The 19,433-nt window shown below is 37.6% G+C and overlaps 1 protein-coding gene, 1 long non-coding RNA gene and 1 pseudogene across 3 annotated transcripts; 2 read left to right on the top strand and 1 right to left on the bottom strand.

The window, feature by feature from the left end:
• The first annotated feature begins 206 nt into the window (after positions 1 to 206).
• Positions 207 to 2,894, top strand: LOC104732390 (leucine-rich repeat extensin-like protein 4 pseudogene; annotated as a pseudogene). Its single transcript, XR_015574575.1, has one exon. The product of XR_015574575.1 is annotated as a leucine-rich repeat extensin-like protein 4 pseudogene (transcript).
• An 8,476-nt stretch (positions 2,895 to 11,370) lies between these two features.
• Positions 11,371 to 13,922, top strand: LOC147930847 (uncharacterized). The gene is made up of 2 exons (XR_015574574.1): positions 11,371 to 11,806; positions 13,247 to 13,922. It is a non-coding gene; the product is annotated as an uncharacterized LOC147930847 (long non-coding RNA).
• A 202-nt stretch (positions 13,923 to 14,124) lies between these two features.
• Positions 14,125 to 16,493, bottom strand: LOC104732389 (uncharacterized). Its single transcript, XM_010451924.3, has one exon. The coding sequence runs from the start codon at positions 16,234 to 16,236 to the stop codon at positions 14,293 to 14,295; it is 1,944 nt and encodes a 647-aa protein (XP_010450226.2). The 5' UTR covers positions 16,237 to 16,493; the 3' UTR covers positions 14,125 to 14,292.
• Between the last annotated feature and the right edge of the window lie 2,940 nt (positions 16,494 to 19,433).

Genomic DNA, 19,433 nt, shown 5'->3' with positions numbered 1-19,433 from the left:
AATACTAGATAGATTTTTATTTCTCAATTATATTTAAAGTGTTATTTTAACGAAAAAAGCAAACGAAAAAAAAAACTGAATTAACCAAACCAAAACAATGGAAAAAAAAAACTAAACCGAAATCAAACCATAAACCGGATTATCCACACCTAATAATTATTTTAGTAACATAGAGATTTTATAGGAATAGGTAAGAGAGCTAACTAATTTGATAAATAACTAATAAATTTTGAAAGAACAAAATTTTGAAAAAAAAAAAAAAGATAAGCTTGAGCTGTGAATGAGCTGTACCTCTCTCATTTATATTCCAACCTCTCTCTGCTTCCACACAACAACACAAAGCTCCTTCTCTTCTCTCTTCCTCACATACTCGTATCCTCAATAAACTCCTCCATAACATTATTATCATCATTACTCAATCCACATTTCCCATTTTACCCTCGCTTCTCTTTCGAATTCTCCACCCCCATTGCCCACTCCACTCAGATGACTTGTGCAGTGTAATGAAGAAGACGATTCAAACTCTCCTCTTCTTCTCCTTCTTCCTTCTCATCCATCTCACCACCTCTCACGGCGGCGCTCTCTCCGATAACGAAGTCCGTCACATCCAACGCCGTCAATTACTTGAGTTCGCCGAACGGAGCGTCAACATCACCGTCGATCCTTCTCTCGTCTTCGAGAATCCAAGATTACGAAATGCTTACATAGCTCTACAAGCTTGGAAACAAGCGATTCTCTCTGATCCGAACAACTTCACTTCGAATTGGATCGGATCCAATGTCTGTAACTACACCGGAGTTTTCTGTTCTCCGTCGCTTGATAACCGGAAGATTCGTACCGTCGCTGGAATCGATCTAAACCACGCTGATATCGCCGGTTATTTACCTGAAGAGCTTGGTTTGTTATCAGATCTCGCTTTGTTTCATGTTAATTCAAACCGGTTTTGTGGTACTGTACCGCATCGGTTTAACCGGTTAAAGCTTTTATTCGAGCTTGATTTAAGTAACAACCGGTTCGCTGGGAAGTTTCCGACGATTGTCTTGCAGTTACCGTCGTTGAAGTTTTTAGATCTCCGGTTTAATGAGTTCGAAGGAACTGTACCGAAGGAGCTTTTTAGTAAAGATCTCGACGCGATTTTTATAAACCATAACCGGTTCCGGTTTGAGTTACCGAAGAATTTTGGTGATTCCCCGGTTTCGGTTATTGTATTGGCGAATAACCGGTTCCATGGTTGTGTACCTTCGAGCTTGGTAGAGATGAAGAACTTGAACGAGATCATCTTCATGAACAATGGTCTTAATTCTTGTTTACCGTCTGATATCGGACGGTTGAAGAACGTGACGGTGTTTGATGTTAGTTTTAACGAACTTGTTGGGCCGTTACCGGAGAGTGTTGGTGGTATGGTTTCGGTGGAGCAGCTTAATGTGGCGCATAATAAGTTGTCGGGGAAGATTCCGGCGAGTATTTGTCAGCTTCCGAAGCTTGAGAACTTTACTTACAGTTACAATTTCTTCACTGGAGAAGCGCCTGTGTGTTTGACGTTGCCGGAGTTTGATGATCGGAGAAATTGTTTGCCGGGAAGACCTGCTCAGAGGTCTCCAGGGCAATGTAAAGCGTTCTTGTCTCGTCCGCCAGTGAATTGTGGGTCGTTTGGTTGTGGACGTTCTGTGTCCCCTCGTCCTCCCGTTGTGACGCCGTTACCACCTCCTCCTCCGGTTAACTCTCCGCCACCTCCATCACCTCCTCCTCCACCGCCAGTTTATTCTCCTCCACTACCACCACCATCGCCCTCACCGCCTCCTCCGCCAGTATATTCTCCACCGCCCCCACCTCCGCCAGTCTACTCTCCACCACCACCACCACCGCCGCCCCCACCTCCTCCGCCAGTCTACTCTCCTCCACCTTCTCCAACACCAACTCCGGTTTACTGCACCCGTCCACCACCACCACCGCCTCATTCACCGCCACCACCCCCACAGTTTTCTCCTCCACCCCCTGAACCTTACTACTATAGCTCACCACCACCACCGCATTACTCTCCGCCACCGCCACCGCATTCACCTCCGCCACCAATGTATCCATATCTATCTCCACCTCCCACTCCAGTCTATTCCCCTCCTCCTCCACCTCCTTGTATCGAACCACCACCACCTCCACCGTGCATAGAGTACTCATCACCTCCTCCACCGGTCGTTCATTACAGCTCTCCACCTCCACCACCAGTCTATTACAACTCTCCTCCCCCACCGGTCGCTCATTACAGCTCCCCTCCACCACCACCGGTCTATTACAGCTCTCCTCCTCCACCGGCCGTTCATTACGGTTCACCACCACCACCGGAAGTCCACTACAGTTCTCCGCCGCCACCTCCAGTACACTACAGCTCTCCACCGCCGCCACCATCAGCTCCATGTGAAGAATCTCCTCCACCAGCTCCGGTTGTTCACCACAGCCCACCACCACCGGTGATCCACCAAAGTCCACCACCACCATCTCCTGAATATGAAGGACCACTCCCACCAGTCATCGGAGTATCATACGCCTCTCCTCCACCACCGCCTTTCTATTGATTCTTTTAAGAAACCGGAGACTGAAACGATGACGTGGCACAAGAACCCTAAACAGATTAAAACAGAATACGACGTCGTTGGTCAATTCTTACACCGAGCACACACGGGCAATAGATTTTTTAGAACAAATTATTTTGTGAAAATAAAATAAAATAATAAGATAAAAGAAATTGTTTGTATAGAGTAAGATCTCTTTTGAATTTTCTACTAATTTTATTTTTTTCTCTTTTATTTGGATTTGGTAGATTTTGTTATACATGAGAAGAGCTTAGGCTATACATTTTTGTTTTGTTCGTTATCAATATCTTTCTTTGCTTGCAAAAAGCTCCATTTCAATCCAAACTAGAATATGACCCGTGCTAAAGCACGGGTTAAATTTTTTTTTTTTTGTTTATTTGGTAATTTTTATTTAAAACATTGTATATATGATTATTTTATTTGTTGTAAAAGTTTTTTTTTTATGGAATACTATGGCATGAAATCATATACTGAATATGACTTATGTAAATAATATCTATTCTGTAAGATATTCTTGTATATCTAGATTTTGACCCGCGGTATAACGGGATTAAGTTGTGTGATAAAAAATAATTTTTTTTTGTTTTTATTTGATTTGTTTAGTGTTTAAAATTATATATTGTATTTTGATTGTTAATTTTATGACTTAACCTATATTATAGCGCATATTAATTTTAGGACCAAATATGTAACATATGTTTGTCAAAATCATCGTGACCGAGAAAGCCTACCAAACAACATTATTCCAAACTTAAATTTAATCCGAGAAATCATATTTTTGAAATTTTAACCCTTGCTCTAGCAAAAAATCATATTTCTTGAAATTTTTTCATATTATAGTGACATATTATTGACCCGTGCTATAACAAATCAAATTAGAGTGTTTATAATTTTTAATTTTTTGATCATATATTTATGATATTCTTAAAAATATTCAAATTAAACTATTTTGAAAGATTCCAAATTAAATTATTTTAAAAGTTTATTATTATATATAAAACTATACAATTCAACAAAAAAAATATTTAAAATGAATTTAAATATTCAAATTTTAATAGGTTACTCAATCAATATTTTCTGATAAAGTTAGGTAAGATTTTATTTTTAGTATAATCGGAAATCACTTATAATCTACGGAAGAGTGATTAATTTCTGAGATTTTTTTGTCTATATATGGTTAGTTAAATATTCTTTGGGATTTTATTTTATTATTTGGAATATACTTTTTAAGAGGATCGTAATCCTAAATCTATACAACCTATCAAATAATTAATCCATATAACCTATCAAATAATTAATCTTAGTTATAACCTATATTAATATTATATAGTCTATCAATTTGAAGTCGTGTACTTCCGTTTTATTAAAAATGGGATTGATGTAAACAAACAATTATGTTTACAGAATTAAGATTTGTCCAAAGTAAGTTTTGTCTGAATGTAAAGTTGGAAACAGTTGCAAATGACAATGACTCGTCGAAGCCTGTTGGAGAAAAAGAGCAAGATACAAGGGGCATTCTCAAAAATACCCTTTTTTTCAATTCCTTTTTTAAAAATACCCTTCCATGTTGACCATTTTTAAAACTATCCTTCTTTTTGAACAAAATGACCAAATTACACTTTCTTTAAATGACAACAAGAATGTATAGTCACCAAAATCAAAAAAAAATTTCCCGCCAAAAATAAAAAATTTTCCCGCCAAAAAAATTTTTTCCGCCAAAATCAAAAATTTTTCTCGTCAAAAAAAAAAATTTCCCGCCACAAAAAAAAAATTTCCCGCCAAAATCGAAAAATTTTCCCGCCAAAAAAATTGAAATTTATACCTTATAAAAACATTGTAAATCCTTTTAAACACCTTGTAAAACCTTGTAAAAGTATTTACAAGGTGTTTAACAACCTTTTAAAAGCGTTTACAAGGTGTTTAAAAACCTTTTAAAAGCGTTTACAAAGTGTTTAAAAACCTTTTAAAAGCGTTTACAAGGTGTTTAAAAATCTTTTAAAAGCTTTTAGAAGGTTTTTAAACACCTTTCGTTTACAAGGTGTTTAAAAACCTTTTAAAAGCGTTTAAAAGGTGTTTAAAAACCTTTTAAAAGAGTTTACAAGGTGTTTAAAAACCTTTTAAAAGCGTTTACAAGGTGTTTAAAAACCTTATAAAAACATTTTAAAAGCATTTACAAGGTGTTTAAAAACCTTTTTAAAAATATTTTGAAAACCTTTTAAAAACCTTGTAAAAGCGTTTACGAGATGTTTAAAAAACCTTTTAAAAACCTATTAAAACTTTTTAAAACTCTTTTAAAAATCTTGTAAAAGCGTTTAAAAGGTGTTTATGGTTTTTATAAGGTTTCTTCTACCTTATAAAACCTTTTAAAAACCTTGTAAATTTTTTTTGGCGGGAAAATTTTTGGCGGGAAATTTTTTATGTCGAAAATTTTTATCAAAATTTTTTGGACAAAAAAATTTTTGGCGGGAAAATTTTTTCGAAAATTTTTTGGCGGGAAATATGTCGGAAATTTTTTGGCGGAAAAATTTTGTTTTTCTTTTTATTGAATAAAATATTTTTCATTTAAGGATAAAATGGTCATTAAAAATTAATAGAGGGCAAAAATAAAAATTGCCAGAAAAGAGGGTATTTTTGAAAAGAGGTATATAAAAGGGGTATTTTTAACAAATTTTCATGATACAATTTACTCCTAAAACAAGAAAGCAACTTGGAACGCTACGTTTTGATTTCGTGATGACATAACCAAAATAAAGGCGAACATGTATATGTCACAATTGCGAACTTGCGCGGAAAATAAAGAGTTAGGGAACGAGTGAGACATGACCAAAACAAGGAGAAAAAAACTTAATTAATAAATAGCATGCGAATAAAAGCCCTTGATTGGTGGCATGGTGCTAAAGATTTTTGATTACTACAAATGTTGTCTTTTTTTTTAGGAATAAAAGTCTTTGAAAATGATGTCTTTTTTAGTTTTCTTTGACTAAATTTTTAATAAATTTGTGTGCTTATTATAGAAGAGGGATATAACTTAGGGACTATTGTGTAATTAGTTATTACTAAACCTACTGTTTAACACTATATATATTGTACATGTTTCATATCAATAAGATAAGCACTTATTATATGGTATCAGAGCGGCAATATCCAAAGACCTAATTTTTTTTCCGTCGTCTCCTCTCTTCTTTCTCCTCTATTCTTCTTCTCCTCTATTTCTTCCTTACCACGGTTTCTCACCATGGCTGCTTCTCAAAATAATATCATTGACATCTTGGCTTCTTCTCAACTCCACAATGTCAATATGTCGAACATGACTAAACTCACGGCCTCCAACTTTTTGATGTGGGATCGTCAAGTTCGTGCCCTGTTAGCTGGTTATGGGCTTACCAGCTATCTTGATAGCACCGTCGCTCCACCGGATCCCACCATTCAAGTCAATGACGTCTCTAAAGAGAATCCAAAATATGTTCTTTAGCAGCGCCAAGATCAGCTTCTCTACTCTAGTCTCTTGGGTGCCATCTCCATTGATGTTTAGCCGATCTTATCCAAAGCCGACACCTCTGCTCAGATTTGGCAGATTCTCTCCTCTACGTATGCTAAACCAAGCTGGGGCCACATCAAACAAATCCGGGAACAAATCAAGCAATGGAAGAAAGGCACCAGAACTGTCGATGCATACGTTCAAGGCTTCACTACGAGATTCGATCAACTTGCCTTGCTTGGGAAACCTTATGAGCATGAAGAACAGATCGACTACATTCTCGGCGGGCTTCCTGAGGATTATAAGCCTGTTATTGACCATATCAATGGTCGCGATACTCCACCCTCTTTAACAGAGCTTCACGAGAAACTCATTAACTTTGAGTTGAAGCTCCAAATGCAAATCTCTGTTTCATCCTCAATACCGGTGACTGCAAATGCTGCTTTTCATAAGTCCTCTGGCAACCACAACACTTCTTGCAACCAACACCGTTTCACTCCACGAGGACATTCCAATCACTCTCAAGGACGTGGATCTCAAGGTCGGGGCTATCAAGGTCGTTGTCAACTCTGTGGGGTGTTTGGTCACAGTGCGCGACGATGCTCCCAGTTATCCTCCGGCGGCAACTATCAACCCTCAGGTGGAAATTATCAGTCCTCGTCCTCTCAGCCCATGCAGTGGCAGCCTCGTGCGAACGTTGCGACCATTCTGTCGTACAATCCTGCAAACTGGGTGATGGACTCAGGTGCTACCCATCACTTAACTTCTGATCTGTCTAACCTATCACTCCATCAACCGTATAAGGGTGGAGAAGAGGTGCAGATTGCTGATGGTTCTGGTCTCCCAATCACACATACAGGTTCCGCCTTACTCTCTACTCACCTCGCTCTTTAGCTTTAAAAGATATCTTATATGTTCTGGATGTTTGCAAGAGTTTAATTTCGGTTTATCGTTTACGTAATGATAATCAAGTCTCGGTGGCATTCTTTCCTGCTTGTTTTCAGATGAAGGATCTACGCATGGGGGTCAAGTTACTCCAAGGTCGAACTTGAAACGAATTGTATGAGTGGCCGATGCACCGCAACTCCATTGCTGCCTTCTCGGCTACACCATCTCCGAAAACCGATCTTAGCTCTTGGCATCTTCGACTTGGGCATCCTTCTTTTTCAGTTTTAAAAGCCATTGTTTCTCAATTTTCTCTACCTCTTTCTCCACCTACACAAAAACAATCTTCTTGCTCAGATTGTTTCATTAATAAAAGTCATAAGCTTCCATTTTCTACAAACACCATTACATCATCTCAACCCCTTGAATACATTTACACAGATGTGTGGTCTTCTCCTGTTATCTCATCAGAAAATTTCAAAAATTATCTTGTTCTTGTTGACCATTTTACAAGATACACTTGGCTATATCCTTTAAAGCTTAAATCCCAAGTCAAAGATGTCTTTGCAGCTTTTAAGTCCGTGGTGGAGAACAGGTTTCAAACTAAGATATAGACGCTTTATTCGGATAATGGTGGTGAGTTCCTTGCTCTACGGCCGTTCCTAGTTCATCATGGCATATCACACCTCACCTCTCCGCCGCATACACCCGAACATAACGGTGTCTCCAAGAGAAAGCACCGTCATGTTGTTGAGACAGGGCAAGCTCTTCTTAGTCATGCCTCAGTTCCGACGTCCTATTGGCCTTATGCTTTTGCAACAGCGGTGTACTTGGTCAATAGGATGCCCACGGATGTCTTGTGAGGTGATACACCTTATCGAAAGTTGTTCAACACAAATCCAAATTATCTCAAGCTTAGGGTGTTTGGTTGTGTGTGTTACCCGTGGCTGCGTCCGTACCGTCACAAAAAACTCGAGTCTCACTCCACTCCTTGTGTGTTTCTCCGGTATTCTCTAACACAAAGTGCGTACTTGTGTCTTGATGTCACCAACGGCCGGCTTTATACGTCTCGTCACGTCCAATTCATAGAGGCAAGTTTTCCATTTGCCACACCGTCATCTCCTATTCCCATGCCGGCACCAAGCTCCACACCACTCATACAATTCCTTAGTTCGTCTCTGGTTATGCCCCAACCCCCGTGCAATGTTCTTCACTCACCGACACCAACGACAGCTCCGCTGTCACCATCTCCAACACCACCGTCAACAACACCACCGTCATCATCATTATCATCATCATCTTCTTCAACAGCACCGTCAACAACAGCTTCGCCGTCACCACCTACAGCACCATTGTCACCACCGTCGTCACCATCGGTACCACAGTCTTCTTTGTCGGTTGATATTGATCATGAGACACGCACCAAACATGGTCATGACATGTCCAACAATGACGCCCAACTAAGCCCAACAAACATGGTCATGACATGTCCAACAATGACGCCCAACTCCAACATCTCCCACCAGTCCAATATCCACAAGCCCAAGACCAAGCCCATTATCACCTCAAACTCCTTCCACGCCTTCGACCTCAACTTCTTCTTCTACGTCAAAAACTACATCAACCACCGAAACCTTTTCACAACACATCGATCCTTCACCACCCCCACCACCACAAAACAACCACCCTATGAAAACCAGATCCAAAAATAACATCACCAAACCAAAACAAAAGTTCAGTCTCACTGCTACCTCTCATCCGCTTATCCCGACGACGGTGGCACAAGCTTTGAAGGATCCACGGTGGCGTAATGCAATGGTGGAGGAAATAAATGCACAAATACGTGAACACACATGGGACTTGGAGCCTCCTCAACCTTCCCAGAATGTCATCACATGTAAGTGGATTTTCACCATCAAGTCCAAGCATGATGGTTCTGTTGACAGGTACAAGGCCAGATTGGTTGCTCGCGGGTTCCATCAACAATACGGTATCGATTACTCCGAAACGTTTAGTCCAGTCATCAAAACCACGACTATTTGCCTTGTTCTCGAGACCGCTGTACACAAAAATTGGGCAATTCAACAGGTCGACATCAACAACGCCTTCCTCCAAGATACTTTAGACGACGAGGTATACGTCTCTCAGCCTCCAAGTTTAGTTGACAGTGATCGTCCCCATCATGTGTGTTGTCTGCGGAAAGCTTTATACGGCTTGAAGCAGGCTCCACGAGCGTGGTACCAGGAACTCAGAAAGTTTCTTGTTGACTCGGGGTTTAAGACCTCGTTGGCGGATAACTCTCTCTTTATATACAAGTATGGTACCCAATATCTCTATGTGCTAGTATATGTGGATGATATTATCCTTGCATGCCCACCTTTATTAGTCCAAGCGTTTCATGCATCCCTAGCTCGACGGTTTTCCCTCAAAGATCTCGGTCCACTAAGTTACTTCCTTGGTATTGAAGCAACCAGAACACCTACCGGTCTATACCTAATGCAACGCAAGTATATCACTGATCTCTTCATATACAAGTATGGTACCCAATATCTCTATGTGCTAGTATATGTGGATGATATTAGCGTGGTACCAGGAACTCAGAAAGTTTCTTGTTGACTCGGGGTTTAAGACCTCGTTGGCGGATAACTCTCTCTTCATATACAAGTATGGTACCCAATATCTCTATGTGCTAGTATATGTGGATGATATTATCCTTGCATGCCCACCTTTATTAGTCCAAGCGTTTCATGCATCCCTAGCTCGACGGTTTTCCCTCAAAGATCTCGGTCCACTAAGTTACTTCCTTGGTATTGAAGCAACCAGAACACCTACCGGTCTATACCTAATGCAATGCAAGTATATCACTGATCTCCTAATCAAGACGAACATGCTTGAGGCTCATCCTGTTCCCACACCGAGGACTGCCTCTTCGCAACTCACAGTTCTCTCTGGTACACCTCTTGCGGATGTCACGAAGTATAGGATGGTTGTGGGAAGCCTTCCATATTTAGCCTTCATACGCCCTGACATTGCTTTTCCGGTTAATTGTCTCTCACAATTCATGCACAAGCCGACAAATGAGCATTGGCAAGCCGCAAAGAGAGTTCTCCGTTATCTTGCTGGGACACGAGACCTTGGCATCTTCTTACGTCATAATGCTCCTCTCACCGTTCATGCCTTCTCCGATGCTGATTGGGGTCGCGACAAGGCCAATTATGTCTCCACCAATGCGTATCTCGTCTATTTTGGTGGCAGTCCAATCTCATGGTCTTCAAAGAAACAGCAAAGTGTCTCACGATCCTCTACTGAAGCAGAGTATAGGGCTGTCGCAAACACCGCATCATAGTTACAATTGATTTGCTCGTTGTTGACTGAAATGGGAATCACATTGCCTACTCCTCCGTTATATATTGTGACAATATGGGAGCTACGTACCTCTGCGCCAATCCTATTTTTCACTCAAAGATGAAACATGTTGCTATTGATTATCACTTTGTAAGGGAGAACATTCAATCCGGTACGTTACGTGTTGCTCACATCTCCGGTGACGATCAACTTGCGGATGCTCTTACGAAACCTCTCCCTCCTGCTCATTTTGTTGATCTAAACTACAAGATTGGAATCAAGAAACTGCCTCCATCTTGAGGGAGCGTATAGAAAAGAGATATAACTTAGGGACTATTGTGTAATTAGTTATTACTAAACCCTAATATTTAACACTATATATATTGTACATGTTTTATATCAATAAGATAAGCACTTCTTATACTTATTTCATTTACATTGTGAGCTCGATTCATAACATAGAAAAAAATAGTATCGTAAAACACTTTAAAAGGTGTGCGCCTGTGCGGATTATAGATTAAGACTGGATTGACAGCAGATTACTATTCAGTGAAAAGTATTTACCTAACACCCCTTTTTGTCCTTTAAACCCTTTGCTAAGAAGTTACAAGTTAAGAAAAATCTTAGTATATAATTCCATTGTATAATATATCACATATACTTCCGGCAAATTAAAAGCTAATTTGGTGCAATTAAACAAAGAAGAATTTAATTTGGTGGTCTAAGATAATGTTAATCTAGTGGGAGGTAAGGACACAACACACAACTTTTTCACTTTAATAGTGTCTTATCTTGAACAGAACTGCACTTGGTATTTTAATGGGCTACAGGCAGAGAATGTTTTGGGCCTATAGTTGACAATTAAACGAGAAAAAAAAAATATAAACAAAGGATATGAAAGAAGAATATTCGAACTCTTAATTTGGAAAAAATCATGCTAAATGTAACATCCCCAATTTTATAATTGGTATTTGGGTCAATTTTGTTACTAAGAATTAGTCCATTAAAAGCCCAATAGCTGAACGTAAAGCAAATGAAAAAAAAGGTTATGTTGTGTGCTCTCGTTAAAGCCGTAAAAGGGAGTCGATGATTCTAAACCTAAAACTCAACAATCACCGAGGATGAGAGAGACGAGAGAGAGCTGAGCCACCATTGTCATTGTTGAGGAGAGAAAGAGGTCACGGAGATTTGTTGTTCGCCACTGTCAATCACCGCCCTTAGTCAAGCCATCGTGAATCACCGGAGTTTGAAACCATTTGTTAACCACTGTCAGCGGAGATGTCAGCCGCTGTCTCCGTAGCAGCCATAGCCATTGTCGAGGCCGTTCAGGGTAAGGGAACCCTAGTGTTCTTTTGTAACTTGCGCATGAAGTAAATGATGTTGTCTAATGATATGTTGTTGTTGTTGTTGTTTCATGGTTGAGCCATGAGGATCTAACCGCTGTAAGCTTTAATGGCCGCGTCGTTGTCAAGCCGCCGATCAGATCTGTCGAGAGTAATTGCCGAGAAAGGTAATCGGCTGCACCTTGCCTCGTGTTGTTGTTGTTGTGTTTTGTTGATTATTGAACCGTGTCTCTAAACCAATGAATCTTAACTTACATAAGACAAGAACCGTATATGTGGACGTGAGTTGACTTATAGTTTAGTGGTCCCGTGTGGGAGTGTGGTGTTGTGCTATTAGTTTGAGTTGAGATTTGATTATGAAACCAAAATTCATGTGACGTGAAAGTGGAATTGTGGTATATTAAATTATTAGATTATGGTCTAATTAATTTAATTGGAATATACAGTAAAACTTCTATAAATTAATACTCTATAAATTAATAATCACTATAAATTAATAAATTTTGCTAGTCCTAAGTCGGGCGAGTGTAAAAAATAACAAAATTCGATAAGATAATAAGACAATAATTTTTTTTGAAATATCTATGTAAAATATGGTCCCAATAATATCATAAATTAATAATCATGTAAATTTACATATTTATATATATATATATATATATTATATATAATGTATGTTTCTCCTAAAGCTCATATCTATTAAACAATTTTTATGTTGAATTTTCAAATTATAATGATATAAAAGATTATGTAACATATTATAAAATAGCTAATTTTTTTTAAGTTTTCTATTTCTAGATATTCATCATTTATATTTTGATAGTTTAATATAATTGACTATTAAAATATAAAAATTGATGTCATGTGTATAAGTGAATTTGTCTATTGTATTTGTAATTTATTGTTAATAATGTTTTCTGTATATTACAAATTCAATTCCAATACCATAAAATTTACAAAATCCGAAAGTATAATTTTACTTTGCTAAAATTGTCTCAATTTATAATTTTTAAATTCAAACTATTAAAAATATATCTATAAATTAATAATTATTAATTTACACTATAAAATAATAATTATTAATTTATAGATAAATTAATATCACTATAAATTAATAAAATGTCTTGGTCTCAACATTATTAATTTATAGAGGTTTTACTGTATCAAAATTAATTACAGACTTTGGTTTGGGCTGGTTTAATGGAATGTTGTTATCTTAAACCACTGAAGATTGAGAACTGTTGTTGAACCGGATTTGCGTTGTTGCTATTTCTAAATTAAGGATTCAATTCGTATGGCTAAGGTGAGTACTAGTTGGTGTCTTTTACATATTCAGATGTGTTTGGATAGTTGCTTAGTCTATGGTTAAGCTGAGTATACCTACGAGTTGTATATATTATAAGTAACTGTATTTGTTTGTTGAGTGTATTAATATTTATAGTATATAAATATATATATATTTTTATGAAGTATAAGAAAGAGAAATAGTATCTTAGAGTTATTTATTGAATAAAATGGATATTTTATGCGTGTTAATTGATGATGGCGTGATTGTGTGAATGCATGTTTTGTTGTGGTAAAATAAGTGCTTGTGTGTGAGGATATAGGTGCCAAGGGCACGTAGATGCGGTGAGCCGCAGAGAGTCATGCAAGGAGAGATCCTTGCAGTTGTGTGGTGGTCTACGGGTGCGGAATGCGGGTAGATCAGGATTGGCTGACGAGCTAACGAGTTGTTGTGCGTGGAAGAAGTGCGAGAAGTGCGAGGAATCCGGATACGCAAGTGAAAATGTGCAGGAAGAAGTGCGAAAGCATGAGGAATCCCGTAATGCACGGCTATGAAAATGTGCAGGAAGAAGTGCGAAAACATGAAGAATCCTGTAATGCACGATGATCGTTATGGGATGTAGTCTCATTTGTTTGATGTTTGTGTGTCACGGGATTTAGGACACAATGATTGTTGCTTGTCTTAGGTTTAGACTTTGTGATTGTCTAAGCGTGTTTGGATGTGGAGACTTCGGGAGCCCTGTGGCTTTCCCTCACTGAGTAATTATCAATTACTCACCCCTCTTTTTGCAGGTTGGCTAAGCCAAGAGTCCCTTTTGCATAGTTATTTGGCGGTTTTGCGATTAAAGAATGTTTTGGATCGGTCCAGGAAGTCAACCCGTTGACCAGTTCCGGATATCGAGTTCGGGTACACTAAATACTTTTTTTTTCCTCATCATGCTAAATAGGTGTACTTGTACAACGATTCGTATAAGCATTTCAAAAAAAATATTCGGGTTACATAGATATTCCCAATTTGAGAGATCAACGCATAATATTAGAGTTTAGTCACTAAACCAAAAGGTTTACTTTATACAATAAAACATCAGAAATATATAGTAAGATAGTAAATGCACAATAAACGTTAACACACAAGTTCAAGTTCAAATGCATGATATAATATTCAAATTTTCATTTTTTTAAAAAAAAAAAAAAAAAAAAAAAAAAAAAAACTGATTTTATATAAAGAAACATAAGCCATGACGAAGTCATACAGTTTTTAGAACAAAAACAATACCGACAGATGCCAATATTAGTAAAATAAAGATGGTGACCGAATCTTCCGCTTCGGTTGGCTTCTTAGTTCAGCATGAGAGGACAACTAGCCGCGTCACCGGTTCCTGCGTCCACGATTCCCACGCCCCCGGTAACCTCTTCCTCGAGCTATAGAAGATTCTTGTATCTCCTTAGCTTTGAGGGACAGTTGAACCGGTCTTTCACGTAAAATTCGTTGCCCAGCCGGAGTCATTTGATCCATCAATCTCGCCACATTTTCTGAATCATCTGACTCAACTGACTCTCCATCAGAGTCAAGTGACTCCCCATCTGAAAATGAAGAACCTAAATGGTTAAACCTGTTATTAGTCATGACATGTCTTACCTCTCGGTCACTAAGAGCATCATCATGTGTGCCTGCAGTTTCAGTAACTATATCAACTGTGCAAATAGCCTCAGTGACAACTTCAGCTTCAACATTTGTGTGACCTTCTGCCACCTCGGGGCTTTGTTCTGTGACTTGGATTGGGACAGCTTCAACTAATAAGGCTGTATCAATTTGGATTTCTGTGATTGTGGTAATGGGAACAACTAGAGACTCGGTTTGAAGAGTGGTTGGTGAGACCAAATCATTGGTATTAGAGATACTTACAATAGTAGGAGTGATAACATCCTTTGAAGCCAGCTTTGAACCATTTTCATTTGACACATGGGGTTGCATACAACGGGAGTCCTTATGCCCCAGCTGTCCACAGTCGCCACAAATGGCTGGAACCCAAGCATATTCAACATTCACCATAGAAATGTTACCCTTTTTGTCAGCTGCAGCAATCCTAGGAGGGAAAGCTTTACTTAGCTCCACTTCCACCAGTATCTTGGCCTCACCCATTAAAGAAGGGTCAAGTCTTGGTTTATAAGTAGCCATAGGAGCACCTAACCCTGATGCAATGTGGCTAATACCTGGAATTGAATACAACCTGTGTGGAATATTCTTAAGTGTTACCCAAACAGGAATAGTTGATATCTCCGGGATATCAAATGTATCTGCAGCTAACCAAGGAGCAACAAACATAAGAAAATCATCAACATGCCATAGTCCTCTTTGAAGAACCCAAGCTCTGGTTGAAGCATCCGGGATATGGAAAAGAAATTTGGAACCCTCTAACTTACGCATAAAGATTTTACACTTTCTACCCCAAATTCTATTTACCACTGCATGGATCAAGCCGCCAGGAGGAGGAGTACACCTATAGAACTGACCTAAGACATACTCCTTTTGATTCTCAAGACCTTGCAACAAGACATGACTCGGAATCGTTACCTTTGGAGTACCGTCTTCCATATACTCTGGAGAGGTAGCTCTGTAAAGATTCCTTGCCGCCGGATCCATTTTAGCAGCCCAAGGAAACCTAAGATCATCTTCCTTCGATGAAACAGGAATCGTTACTAGTCCACTCGCAGACGAGGAGGTGTATTTTAACTTCTTCGCCCAAGCTCCTTTTAGAGGTGGAGAAACCAAATCCTTAGGGGCATTGGGTCTATCAGATGCAACAGCAACAATCTCCACAGGTACAATTGGAGGTTGGTTTGAAGACACCGGTTCAGTCTCGTCATTAACCGGTAGTGACGGAACCACCAGAGGAGGTTTATTCACGGCAACGTGGGAAGAACAACGAACAAAATCCGCCGAGACACCATCCGCTAATGTCGAAATCTTCATACCTTTGGTCGGAGGAGAAGAGTTTGCCAGTTTGGGTTCATCTCTCTGAACGATAGAATCCACCGGGAGGGTAGATTGAACAGACACCAGTGATTTCTCAACAGCCGTGGGAGGAAAAGACTTCGCCGGCGATGAAGAAGAGGAGTCGTGAGCAGAGGAAGTGACGCTTTGGTTTGCAACCTTTAACTCGGACGCTGACCAACGATGCTTGCTTGGCCACCGCGGATCTGGTACTGAAGACTCTAAGCAGGCAAGGAGAGGTGAAGAGGATCTCAGGTTGACGCTTGCCGGAGGAAGCAACTCACCAGAATTACCGTCGAATTTGGATCCCAGACCCATGACGAATAAACCGCCGGTTAAGACTCCAAATGGTTCAGTGGATAGCTAGAGATAGGACGAAACCAAAGATGGTGTTCGTGAGAAACGACGCGCCGGAGCAACGCCGATCTGGGGAGATTAGTTTCGGAAAGTTTGTTTTATCTGTTCACCGAACTAGAGAGAGAAAAAAAGAGAATATTGACCAAAAAAAGAGAATATTGACCTCAAATTTTCATTTTTTTCTGTGGCTGTATCTAAAATATATGTATTAACTAATAGATAATAAGAGTCATGAACTATATTTGTTATACTTTATAGAAAGGTCAAATCATACTCATCTCACAAGTTCAAATTATTTTTGTGAAAAGTAGTTTTTCAGATAAGTGATTCTAATAGCGTTAATAGTTATTTTATTTACATATCATTTCTATAAAAGATGATTAATTTATTAAAATCATTTCTGTAAAAGAGAATTAATTATATATATATTGCACACATCCATAAACAAATTCTGGAGAGCAACTTGCATTAATAGTTATATAATTATAAACAAACTTATTTCATGATCAGATAAGTTAAAAGATATATTAATTACTCTGTTCGTTTACTAAACGATGCGATAGCGGCAGCGATAGCGACAGATTGAAACGATGTATCAAGCGAAATAGTAGCAATGTTAAACAACACTGTGGGCTTGAAAATTACAGATCTAGATGAGTCACGGATGGCATTAATTGAGTCGCGACAACATCACATTGATCGCTGAAAATAATAGCGACAAGTCAATCTTCATCAGCGTTCATTATCTGTGACACTTTTCTTTCATCTCTGTGTATTCATCTCTCCGGCAACACTGTTTTTCTTCTTTACCAATTGTTATCGCAGCGTTTAGCAAAAAAACAGAACCATTGAAATAACTAGGTAATTAGTCCACGCAGTGCGTGATTGCATGCATAATAGTTTTTATTATATTTATGAAAATTTTTAAACTAAAATATTGTTTTTTCTATAAACATTAACATAATCAAAGAAATAATTTTTTCTACTAAAATATAAATCTCAAAATTTATTATAGCAATTTCTTAAAACAACACTCCTGTCAACATTTTTTGGTATGGTTATTTATTATACAAAATTTAAAATATAAAAAAAAATTCTGTAGAACAGAAATTAACAAATACTACAAATTGATAAGCTATATAAATATAAATAATAATATAGTAATATGAGTGATTCTATGTTTATCATGTTTTATAGAGGTTAAAAATTGATTTAAAGAGTTTTTCTTAATGTCATTGAAAACATAAGACTGTAGTATAGTAAAACTGAATCAAATAAAATTATCAAAAAATTTAGTAACTACGTATAAAATCATTGTTTATTGAGGTAGAATCAATTGAATCTCTTTAAATCAATTTTTAACCTCTATAAAACATGATAAACATAGAATCACTCATATTACTATATTATTATTTATATTTATATAGCTTATCAATTTGTAGTATTTGTACTACAAAAAGTTTTCCAAGGTATTGAGGTAGAGCTGAATGAGATTTTGAATCAAGCCGCTAACGATAAATTACTGTGGGAGGAGGCCAAATCATAGTCGACGCGTTATTTGGATCCACCGCCTCTCTTGGAGGATAGGGGTCTCTTCCCTCGCTGTCAGATCGATGGTTCATGGAAAAATGCGGATCCTTTTCAGGGTTTGGGCTGGTGGTGTTGTAGCAGCGAACATTCAACGCTCCTTTTGGGAGCACGGAGTCACCAAAGAGGTCTTACCCCCTTACATGCGGAACTACAAGCACTGATCTGGGCTATGGAGTGTTTACTGGCGGCTGGAGTTGTCTGTCAGGCGTTCGAGACGGATTGTGCTGAGTTGATTGCGATGGTGCAGACGCCGGAAGATTGGCCCGCTTTCTCCAATTTGTTGGATGATTTCGCTTTCCTCCGAACCTTCTACCCTTCCTTCACCTTAGTCAGGATCCCACGAGACGTCAACGTTAGGGCGGACTGTCTGGCCCGGACTTCACGAAGCTCAACCTCTGAATCTATTTTTGTAAACTCTTTTCCTCCTGTTTGGGCTACCAATCATGGAGTTCTTTTCTAATTTATTAATGTTCGGTTGAAAAAAAAAAAAAATCATTGTGTATAAAATATTCCTCATTTCAAATTTTAAAACAATATATATATAGATATATATATATATATATATATATGACTATAAGTTTTGCTAACCAAAATAATTTAAAAAATATTAAAATTAAACCAAAATCATTTTCTCTTCAAAGATAAATAAATTAGTTGGAGGAATGAATGTAAAATTGTTGGGTAGGAGTTACATTTGAGTTAAATGTAGAGTTAAATGGAGTTACATGCCTTTAAAAGTGAGTTAATTATAAATAAATTTTTAATTTGTTTCTGACTTAAAAGAAAATGAATACCAAGTGGTTCAAACAAAATTTAAACTTACAAATGATTTGATTGTTTTGTTGATATAAACTCAACACTCACACATAATATTCCAAATTGAAAATATTACTTTTGAAGTGACAAACTAAATTAGTTTTCTAATAAAATTATATGAACTTCAATCTAAAGAATTTTTAAAACCCCAAGGATAACTTCTATATATATATATATATTTTCACTCATCAATTTAATTTATAGTGCTCGATTTCATTCTAATGGTTTCATCTTTAGAGGATTTAGTTAAATGATATTTTTAAAATTGTACTATTTTCTATATTTCACTTCCAGTTAAATAGGATTTCTTTTTGGAATCATATTTTCATTTTGCTTAAATCAAAAAGACAAAAAAAAAAAAAAAAAAACCTCAAATCTTAAAATAAAATAAACATTATATTGACTTTACAAATTTATCTATTGGATCACAAAACAATATAGAGTTTTATAGACTTTACAAAACAAAACTGACTTATAAATGGATAATTATATTGATCATTATAATTTACTAAAAATGATAAATGAATATGTGAGATAACCATAGTACATAATAGAGAATTAGAGATGGATCTTTACAACTTCATGACCTTATTGTGTGGTGAATATTGTAGAAGAATATGAAAAATAATGATTTATAAGGTGCTAGTCTAGAATACACGATGAAGACAAACCTTTTAAAACATAAAATAAAAAACAATGTAAGATATACATATCATACAAACTCTAAAATTAAAATTTAGAATTAGGCTTCT

This window comes from Camelina sativa, chromosome 12, assembly GCF_030686135.1.
Source record: "Camelina sativa cultivar CO46 ecotype springtype chromosome 12, ASM3068613v1".
In the NCBI taxonomy this organism is placed as follows: Eukaryota; Viridiplantae; Streptophyta; class Magnoliopsida; order Brassicales; family Brassicaceae; genus Camelina; species Camelina sativa.
This window is presented reverse-complemented; position numbering and strand designations above follow the sequence as displayed.